General features: G+C 55.2%; 1 protein-coding gene across 2 annotated transcripts in view; it reads right to left on the bottom strand.

Annotated features, from left to right (window-relative positions):
• Positions 1-959: 959 nt before the first annotated feature.
• UROC1 (urocanate hydratase 1) overlaps positions 960-10484 on the bottom strand; it is a 36019-nt gene continuing 26494 nt past the window's right edge. Inside the window, exons 17-20 of one of the 2 annotated variants that reach the window (XM_032149111.2) lie at positions 9114-9213; positions 8013-8094; positions 3157-3256; positions 960-2275 (exon numbers count right to left, since the gene is read on the bottom strand). In XM_032149111.2, the coding sequence (XP_032005002.1) occupies positions 2135-2275; positions 3157-3256; positions 8013-8094; positions 9114-9213 (423 nt within the window). In that variant the 3' untranslated portion in view covers positions 960-2134. The remainder of the gene's footprint in view (positions 2276-3156; positions 3257-8012; positions 8095-9113; positions 9214-10484) is intronic. The other variant, XM_032149112.1, reaches the window with a different exon arrangement.

Below are 10484 nucleotides of genomic sequence, written 5' to 3'. Positions count from 1 at the left end.
TTTTTTTTGTATTTTTAGTAGAGACGGAGTTTCACCGTGGTCTCGATCTCCTGACCTCGTGATCCGCCTGCCTCGGCCTCCCAAAGTGCTGGGATTACAAGCATGAGCCACCGCGCCCAGCCCTTTTAATCATTTTGATGAAAACATTTGTAACTGGACTATACATCCTTGCCTTCTGAAAAAGAAGATGGCACTGGGCACATCAGAAGCCACGCTGTTCTGTCCATGGCAACTACAGCTGTGGCCAGCTGCCCCAATTCCACTGTGAGCCCTGTGGGAGTCAGCTGTCACTTCCCACTGCAGCAGCAGACAGCAGGTTGGCATGCAGGGGCCAGGGAAGTAGCTTGCTCCCTGGCATGGCTTGGTATGGAGCCCAGAGGGGGTCTGGGGTCTGTGTGCAGCTGGAAGCCACCACAGCCCTGCCTGTCCTTCAAGAGGGAAGGTGCTGGTTGGGGAAAGGGTGCTGCCAGGGCCCTGTGGCCTGCTCTTAAGATGTGTGCACAGATCCATGCAGCAGGGCGCTTTCATGGAGATGTGGGGACAGACGATGCGTCCCTACACACTCTGTCCTGTCTCTCTCGCTATCTCTTTGTCTTTCTCTCTTTCTCTGTCTCTTCCTCTTTGTATCTCTCTTTCTCTGTCTCTTCCTCTCTCTGTCTCTCTCTGTGACTCTCTCTCTGTCTCTGTCTTTCTGTCTCTGCCCCTCTCTGTAACACTCTCCCCTCTCTGTCTCTGCCATGGAAGGATGCAGCGAGAAGTTGGCCTCACCAGGAATTACGCCAGCTGGCACTTGGTCTTGGGCTTCCAGCCTGCAAATGTGTTTCATTTCTGTTGTTTGGGCCCCCGGTGCCAGACATTATGTGGCAGCCGCCCTAGCTGACCAACCTGGTTGCTGTGTTTCCAGGCCCCACATCTTAGTTCTGGCAGGAAGAAGGGGCGAAGGCAAAAAGCAACCCCGCTGGATCTGTCCATTTTATTACAAAAACGACGGCTCTCAAGAAGCCCTGCCCCACAGACCCCACCCTCATCTCGTGGGCCAGGACTAGGCCAACAGTCCCTCCTAACAGCAAGGAAGGCTGGAGAATCAGGTGGGTTTTTTACCCTATATTGCTGCCCACACAAAACTAGGCTTTTGTTCACAAGGGAAAGGGGAGAATGGCTGCTGGGGAGGAGACGCGGAGTGCAGGGAGGGTGGGGACCAAGAACCCGGCTTGGTCCTGGAGAGGGCAGTGGCCTGCCCCTCTCCAATCCACAGACATGTGGAGTGTCTGGTTTTCTGTGGCCTTCAGAGGCCCACCCCACAGGCTCTTTCTCATTTCTCTGTTTAGGATGAGTTATCTGTTCGTCTGCTGCACACCCAGCTAAGGGAATGAGATTCATGAGCCCTGGCCCTGACAGAGGCCACTTCCTCCATCCCGGTGACCTCTCACGGGGCTCTGGACCCAGCCATTGCCGGGCTATGGGATTGGGGGAGGGGTGCCAGACTCCAGCCTCAGGGGCCAACACGCTTCCTGAGGTCCCCTTTGCTGTACCCCTCAGGCTGTGCCGGCCTAGGGGGGTGCCCCTGCTCTCTCATTTCTTCCCCAGTAGGTGATCATTTATCCTTAGGGCAGACCCGGCCTGCCCGTCCCACCAGCCCACAGTGCAGCACACAGCTCTGTTGAACCCTTTATTTCCTGGTCTATCCTCCTTCCCAAACTCCTCCAGGCCAGCAGTCCTGGGTGCCAAGGGTCCAGAAAGTGCTTGCACAGACAGCAGATGGGCAGCAGACAGACAGAGTTGCATGGAGGCTGGCAGGTGGCCAGGAGGCAGAGGGTGTGATCATCCCAGCCGGAGAGAGCTTGGCCAGTGTTCACCGCAGGGCCCCCGGGCAGGCTTGGGACTCGGCCCTAAATGGACTTTGACAGCCTTCAGGGCTCCCATGCAAGTGGCATGGTCGTGGACAGAGGGCTGCACGTCTCTGGGCCTCAGGGGGCTGTCTGTAAAATGAGGCTGTGGTGGCACCCTGCACAGGGCACCATAAGGGCCACGTGAGGATGTGCGAGGAGTGCAGGTGGTGCGGGTGTGCGCCATGGCTGGGCAGGTGAGGATTGCCAGGGAGGAAGGGAGGCAGGGGCCGTGACTCTTGGCTCCCTCAGAGCTGCAGGGCCTGCTGGAGCACCCGCTCGTCCTCCACCTTGTGGGGCAGTGTCACCACCAAGCTGCTGTTCTCCTGCATGGTCTGGCAGATGATCTCATAGGCCTTCTGGTTCCCTGACCAGCAGCGCCGGGCCACCTAGGGTGAGGAGGGGGATAGCAGTCCATGTCAACATGACCGGGCTCCCCATGTGCATCCTGGCTCCCATACTTGGGGCCTCTCTGCTTCGGGACCTCTGAGGCTGTCCGTGGGGACAGCTGCCCTTTTGTGTCTGCCCCATTTCCACCCCCAGCTTAGGCTCCCCATCTCTGGCCCTCCTCTGGGATCTGAAACTGGCCGTCATCACACTCAGTCCCGCTCCCCCAGCTCCAAGAATGTCCTCGCCTCTCGAGTCCTCCGCAGCACCTCCCTCCCTTCTAGAATCCACCTCAACCTGAGCTCTACCTTCACAATCTCCCTGCAGTCCTCTTTCTTCCCTCCACCTTGTCTCTCCTGGATGATGCCACACCTCCTCCCCCATTCCCCCCTACCATTCTTGCCACCCCCGCCCCTGCCGTCCACAGTCCCCACACCTGCCCCCAACCCACTTTTCCATGCCACAGCCGGGGCATCTCCTAGAACGAAACCTCTTGCTCTGGGATGAAGACCTCCATCCCCAGTCTTGCCAGAAGCCCTGCAGCTCCCGATGAGTTGGGGTGGGTCTCCTGCCAGTGCCCTCTCTGACCTCATGCTCATGCTCTGGGCCCAGCCCAGGGGCTTTCAGTCACCCAAGCTGTCTGAACTCCCACCTTTGCCCCAAGTCTCCCCTCATTCTCTGGGTCCCACCTGTCTCCCCATCATCACCTGACCTGACCTCCATTTGAGCTGATTCCCCCTTCCTGGCTGCTGTGCTGTGGTCATGAGAGGAATCCAGCCCCCGGCCCCACACCCAGGAGATGCTGTGTGACAGCAAACATGGATGGGGGTCACCCAGCTGAAGGCCCTGCCTTCAGGAGGTGGCGAGGACTGGGCTGACTTACACCATTGGAGACGTCCCAGCTGAGCATCAGCCTTGCTCTCTGCTCGGCCTCCGGGGTACCGTCTAGCACGAGGCCGAATCCCCCGTTGATCACCTCACCCCTGCAGGAGGCAGAGGAGTTTCCAGTTCACTCCTTGGGCCCAACCCTGCACAGAGCAGGCAGAAGCCCATGTTTTGGAAGCATTGGCTTGAGACGGCGTCAGGGTTGGGGCTGCCACACCGCCATGGCCTCTGCAACCTGGTGGATGCAGGAGTCATGTAGGCAAGCAGAGCTGAGAGCAGCATGGTTACCTGCCACCTCTCTGCCCACTTGTGCCCCCTGTGCTGGGCCCGTCACCCTCGTGCCCACTTCCACTACCCATTGGAGGTCACCCCTTGATGGAAACCTCCTGGGCACCCCCGGTGGGCTGTAGCTGCCCCCTCCCTGCATTCTCAGAGTGCTGCCCTATAAAGCACACTCCCCTTGGTGTGTCTTGTATTACTCAATTCAATTGTCACTCTTTCTGGTTTTATCTTAAAAAAAAATTTTTTTTTTAGAGATGGGATCTCACAATGCTGCTCAGGATGACCGTGAAATCCTGGCCCGAAGCAATCCTCTTGCCTCGACCTCCCAAAATGCTGGGATTATAGGCGTGGGCCACTGTGCCCCGCCTGATTTTATCCTTATGTTCTTTATCTTCCTTATCTCTTCTTTCTGCTTGCCTCAGGTGTATGGTGGGGTCCTTCTGATTACCTGATCTGAAGGCTAAGTTCCTTTATTTTCAATATTTCTGATTTCTAATTAATGCATTTCTCTCTCTCTAACAGTTTTTGATATGTTCTTGTTTTCATTTGTTTCCTAATAGATGAGTCGAACTTCATTAACTGTGTTGAAGCTCTGCTGCTGCTTCCATGCATGTGCACTGGAGCTGTTCCCCATCAGCCTGGGATGGCCTTCCCCATCCTCAGCCATCCACCTATGAGCTGCTGCCCTTGAAGGATCCAGTCTTGGCTCCTGCTCAGTCTTCTCAGCTTTCAGTCACACACAAAAAGCACACTTAATTTTGTAAACGCCTGTCATTGTGTTGTTGCAAACGTGTCCCTCCCGCCTCTTATTTCTCACTTGCAGTATATCTGTTCCTTTTTCTTCCAGCACACAAAATGTGCATGTAGTTTCCCTTGTCTCAAATCCTTCAGGCCCATCAGGCTTTCCCTGCTTCTCTGCCCAGCCTGAATACTACTGACCACAAACTCAGCCAGTTCTCACCAGGAAGCCGGTGAGAGGTGCCCTGCGCCCCTTGCAGCCACCTACACTCCCCACTCCTGGTCCCAGAAGCTGCACCCCTCCTGCAAGTGAGCCAGCTCTGCTGCCTACCACCCTGCACTTGCATCCCTGCACCTGGGCAGTCCGTGCCCTGCAGTGAGTTGCCCTCACACCTCCCACCAGCCTCCAGGTGGGAGGTGCTCCGAGTCGATCTAAGGGCATTAACATTCATCTGTCAGAGGAACAACAGCCATGCCCAGGCCTGAGCACTCCCAGTGTCCCGCAGCTAGAGAGGCTTCTTGGAGATTAGAACTACAGATTTTGTTTTAGAAGCCTGCATCCCAGAGGGTCAGAGACCAGGACCGCTCAGCTTCAGTTGACCTTGGCAAACTGACCACAGAGGAACCCTGAACTTGCAGATCCCAGGAAAATGGGAATGCTAACACATTGCTATTAATGGTGAATTTGGGGTAACTCACAAATGGTGTTGGAACAACTAACTATACCTTTGAGAAAAACATGAAAGTAGAAAAACATAAATGCCAGATGTATTGAAGTGCATGATTCGATGAGTTAACATATATGAATAGTGTAGAAGGCCTTGCACATGTTACACTCTACAAGTGTTAGCTATTATCAGCTCATTTTCTCTTCACCCCCAGCCTACAAGGCAGTTACTATTATTATGCTTATTTTCTCATTGAGAAACGAAGGCACAGAAAGGCTACCCCGTGCAGGCAGATGGCCTGAGAACTGCTGTCAATCATGGCACTCCAGGGCTGTCCATCGGGGCATCGTCCCCTGCACATGGGCAGAAGGCATGTGGGTGGGTGGGGGAGGGCTGTGTGCACAGACAGGGCCCTGGAAGCCCTGACTACTCAGAGAGGTCCTCGGGGCAGAGGATAAGCGTCACCAGGAGCTTGCTAGAAATGCTGAATCTCCATCCCACCCCACACCTGCTTTTTTTTTTCTCCCTCCCCCCCCCCTTTTTTTTTTTTTTTTTTTTTGGTAGAGAGGGTGTCTCACTATGTTTCCCAGGCTTTACTCAAACCTCCTGGGCTCAAGCAATCCTCCTGCCTTAGCCTCCTGAGTAGCTGGGACTATAGGCATGCACCACCAGGCCTGACTCAGACCTGGTGGTGCACGCCTATACAATAATCTGCATTTTAATAATATCCCCAGAGGATTTCTGTGCACATTCAAGTTTCAGATGCACTGTAAGACATTGTTTAGTGTGAAAAAGTGGCAGTATCCAGATACATAATAGATGGTGGATAGAACACAGCCATTTACCCCTGCCCCTCCCGCATCTCACCAACAAAACTGCAGAGGAATTATTTAACCCACAAGGATGAGGAGAAAGGGACAGGAGAATGGGTGATGGAATTCTGAAAGCTGGAGGCAGGCGTTAGAAAGCTCCAGCTCAGTGTGGCCTTGGGAGGGACCGGCAGAACCCATCGGTGCCCCAGGACCCAGGGAACCTCAGGAGCTGGTGGTCAGCACCAAGGAGCTCCGAAGGAGGGCAAGAGCAGAGGTAAAGTTGGAAACACCGGCTGGAAGCCTGCTCACCTGAGGTGGGCTCCCAGATGCCCACCCACCTGCTGCCTACAGGCTGCCCGAGTGGGCCCTCGGTGGCCACTGGAACTGACCCTCTCACATGTGAGGCCGCAGCACCAACAGGGAGGCCTCACCCCTTTGACTGGGTCCTCCCAATAGGGAAAGGAGATCAGAAAAGTCTTTTCTGAGGTCCGACCAACCCAAGAACAAGAGCCTGGCTCTTGTCTTGATCTCTTGCGCTCTGTGGCCCAGCCAGATGGCTCTGTCCTGCAGCCTGCTGTCCAAACGTCCACCCGAGCATGCAGGGCTGCAGCCACCCAAGCAGTGCCCTGTTTAAACATGAGCGCTGGGCAGATGGCACAAAGACAGACGGCAAACGGGCAATCAGGAAGAGAGGCTGCAGGAGACAGTGGCACAGAGGCGGCCAGAAACAACACACAGCTGTCACTGGTTGTCCTGGAGTGGAGCCAACAGACAAGCGGAAACACGAGAAGGTCGGTCCAGGAATGTGAGGGTGAGTGCACAGCCTGGAAACAGGGATCAATGCGCAGGAAGGAGAAACGCTGCAGAGTTGCAGGGGGTGGGGAGTCCCCTTGGAGTAGCCACAGTGGGGATGGAATTGGGAGTGGCATCCCTTTCGAGTAGCCATGGTGGGGACAGAGTTGGGAGTGGTGCCCCTTTGCAGTAGCCATGGTTGGGGGATAGACGTTTTTTCCAACGGGTTAGATTATGTACATGTGTAAGTGTGATGGGTCCCAGGATGAATTTGTGGCACTTTCCCAAAAGACCCCTCAAGGGCAGCAGGGTAAAAGGTTTTAGGTCCCAGTGTCTGGTCAGTCTGTGTCCCTGTCCACAGAGTCTGGGGGAAACCTTGGGGGAGCAACTTAGGAATTTGCAGGGAGCATTTCCTGTCTTGGGGAGGCCTGCCCTCAGGGCTGCCTGAATTCTGGCCCTGCTGTCCCTGCCTTAAGGCCCTGATGGTGTGCACTCTTCCTTGGCCTGCCTAGCACCATCCCTTCCTGCCTTCGGCTGTCTGTCAGCAATGATAATGGATCCTGGGGAACCTGGGGTAGACCCCAGGTCCATCGCCAGCTCCATGGCCCTGGGCAAACTGCTCAGCTTCCTTCAGAGCCACTCTCTTCCCCTCCGGAAATGACTCAGGAAATCCTGTGCAGAAATACCAGGTGCCCAATGGCCAGGCAGCCCTTTACTGCCTGGAGCTTTCTACAGCCCGTGTGTCGGAAAGGACATGGCCTCAGTCACATTTTCCTCTAATTACAGCCACCTGACTGCTGCAGCGTGGAACTGCAGCCTCCAAGGACACGAGGCCAAGCCAGCCAGTCGGAATACTCCACTGGGACTTGGCTCTGGAGGGCAGGGGACCACTAGATCCGGCCAAAATAGGCTCAGAGGCCAGTTTGGAGATGGCCACTGGAGCCAGGTGGGGGGCATTGTCCACCCTCCGAAGCTGCAGCACCCCTTGCTGCTCCCTGCAGCCCAGAATCCAGCTTCAACCAGGAGCCCAGACCTGGGGACCTTTTCTCATAGAGGCCAGCCGGGCAGGGGCAGAGCGGGGAGCCAAGGGGAGAGGGGAACTGAGACCCGAGGTCTCCGGCCCCCAGCCCAGCTGCCCTGGGAGCCTCGGCTAGGTTTTGCACTCTCAAGTGAGGTGGTCAGAGCAGGAACGAGAAGACCCTGGCCATGAAAGCACCGGGAATTCCATGGGAACACGTGGAAACTGACACGCTGGAAACTGACCGCACACTGGAAACTGACATGAGGAGGGCGGCTGCCATTCTTGCAGAGCCTAAGAGGCCTCCGAGACCCACGTGGCAGGGGAGACCCAGAGAGGTGGGGTGGCTAATGCAAGTCCTCTCCTGAAGTTCTGTCGTCTGTCTCCGCTCACGCAAGGAACACATTTTCCACAAAGGTGCTGGTAGGGGAGGTGACCAGGGAGGTAGGGCCCAGGACTTCAGGAACCTCAGCCTGGCCCTGCCCCAAAGGAACCCCTAAAACTTCCACATCAGCCCACACCCTGTCGTCTGAAACCTTCTTACCAGCCCACGCCCCCTCCGTTGTGAAGGGCGACCCAGGTGGCTCCGCGACAGGCATCTCCCACGAAGTTCTGCACAGCCATGTCTGTGGAAATAGAGATGCCTCTGCTCATCACCCCCTGCACTGGGTGGGCACCGGGCTCAGTCAGGCCAGCCTCGGGTGGGGGCATCAGCAGGCCCCACTGGCTAAGCCAGCACTGCTCGGCTGGAAGGATGGGGTGGCAACTAGGCCCTAGGGACAGGGCCTCTCACAGCAGCAGTCATGTGTGCTGGCAGAGCCGGAGCTGGAGCGGGAGAAACTGACACATGCCTAGTTGTCCCATGGTGGCACTCTCCAGCACTGAGCACCAGGTAAAGCACTCCGGAAGCAGAGGGAACAAAAGAATTAAAAGGGATGTGGAACCAGTGTTAGTTCAGAGAAGTAGAGTGCCAAAGAGAGTCACTCCTACACTTAAAAAGGGGGGCAGAGGAGCAAACTGCAAATAATAGGCTTCCTTTGACCCCATTAGGGAACTGAGGTCCCAGGACAACCATCCAACCTGAAAGCTGGGGACTGAGAGCATCTGCAGAGAGAAACAGAGCCCAAGCCAGTCACCTTATAAGTGTTCAACACATTGCTAAGGGACAGGCGCAGGCCAGCCTGAGACCGTGAGCCCCTGGGTGGACAGTGGTAAAGGCGTTTGCACCCTCTTGCAGGCTCTTCCCCCCAAAATCCCAATGGGTGCCATAGAGAAGATCAGGGAGAACCCTAAGAATATCCCCCTCCTTTTGGTGCTGGGCTGTGAAGATGGGGAAAAGACCAGGAGCCAAAAAAGGCAAGAAATGCAGCTCTAGGATCTGGAAAGGTAAGGAAACAGCTGGCTGCCCACAGCCTGAAGGTCACCCACGTCCAGGGCACCCAGCTGGCCCAGTGTGCCTGGCACTCACCGGTTTTACAACTGGAAGTCCCACATCCCAGACCCCCTCAGTCCTGTGTTGGTCACTCTGTGCTGAGCCTCTCAGGTGCCAGAACATCTTTCGAAACATTGTGACTGACTAAATGCATCAATTTTTAATAAAATCCAAATCTAAGATGAAAGTTTAAGACATTCTCATCTTCCTCACCTGCACAGAAGGCAGAGCCGTCGTAAATGTTGGAGGTCTCCCTAAAGGGGCTGTCGGTGCCACTCACGTCATGGTGGTCTCGGCTCAGGACCACAGGTGCCTGTGCATGGAAGGACAGAAACTGTCAGCCAACAGTGTCCACCATGGCTTCCTGGTAAAGGCTGAGGACAAGGGGCAGGCCACACCAGAACCCACTGGATTTCTCCCCCTGGAAAACAGACCCTCTTCACAACTATTTCTGATGTCATCTGTAGCCTGGAATAGATTCACATGTGCCTGGCAGCACTCGTGTGTAATACACGTGTGAGCTCACTGAGCACTCACAGCCACCCTGTTCAGATAGGCACAACTGTTATCATGCCCACTTCATAGATGAGAAAGTGGAGGCACAGAGAGAAGGAATTTCCCCTATATCACAGAGCGAGTGAGTCGTGAGCTAGGGTTTAACCCCACACGTGTTATGTGCCAGTGCTCCTCATCTTACGATGGGGCTACATCTTAATAAGCCCATTGTACCGTAAGTAAAAAATGACTTAGAGTATTTTTAACTGACGATGAGTTCATTTGGACGCAACCCCATTGTATGTCGAGGAGAGTACTAAACAAGTGTTGCTTCACACCATTGTAAAGCAGAAAAATTGTTAAGTCCAAGTGTCCGCTTAGTCTAGGCTCAAGCCTCAGGCAGCCTGGCCCCTAACCTGTGCAATAGAGATGTGGCTGGCTGATGGCCTGGAGGTGTTGGAGGGCATCATTGGGGGAGGATTTGGCAGTACCTACCATGAAACCTTGGGCAGGTCACTTCCCTCTGGGAATAGCTCTTGGTTTCCTGGACGAGGTAATTGCTAAGAGCCTTTTTGTGCTGCCAGTCTCTCTGAGGACAAAGACTTTTCGCACAGAGAAAGCATTCATGCTGAATTTGATTTTTTAATACACTCATCGGCAGCACTCCTTGTTCCCCAGGAATCTCTGGCTGCTCAGATACCCAGGAGAGGCAGTCAGCTGCTGCTTAGCCCCCACGAGATGGATGTGGTGCAGCCCTGGAGGTCAGGTAGGGCCGTGGTTAAGGGCAGGTCAGCTGACTCCCTTATGCTGTCCACGGGCAGGGCAGGCCTGCCATGAAAAGGAGTCCTGGCCGGGCACGGTGGCTCATTCCTGTAATCTTAACACTTTGGGAGGCCAAGGCGGGGGATCACTTGAGGTCAGGAGTTCGAGACCAGCATGGCCAACATGGCAAAACCCCGTCTCCACTAAAAATACCTAAATTAGCCAGGTGTTGTGGTGCACGCCTGTAATCACAGCTACTCGGGGGGCTGAGGCATGAGAATCGCTTTAATCTGGGGGGCGGAGGTTGCAGTGAGCTGAGACCACGCC

Source organism: Hylobates moloch, unplaced genomic scaffold (genome assembly GCF_009828535.3).
Source record: "Hylobates moloch isolate HMO894 unplaced genomic scaffold, HMol_V3 SCAFFOLD_4, whole genome shotgun sequence".
In the NCBI taxonomy this organism is placed as follows: domain Eukaryota; kingdom Metazoa; phylum Chordata; class Mammalia; order Primates; family Hylobatidae; genus Hylobates; species Hylobates moloch.
The sequence above is the reverse complement of the archived record's forward strand: the minus strand, read 5'-3'. Positions and strand labels throughout refer to the sequence as shown.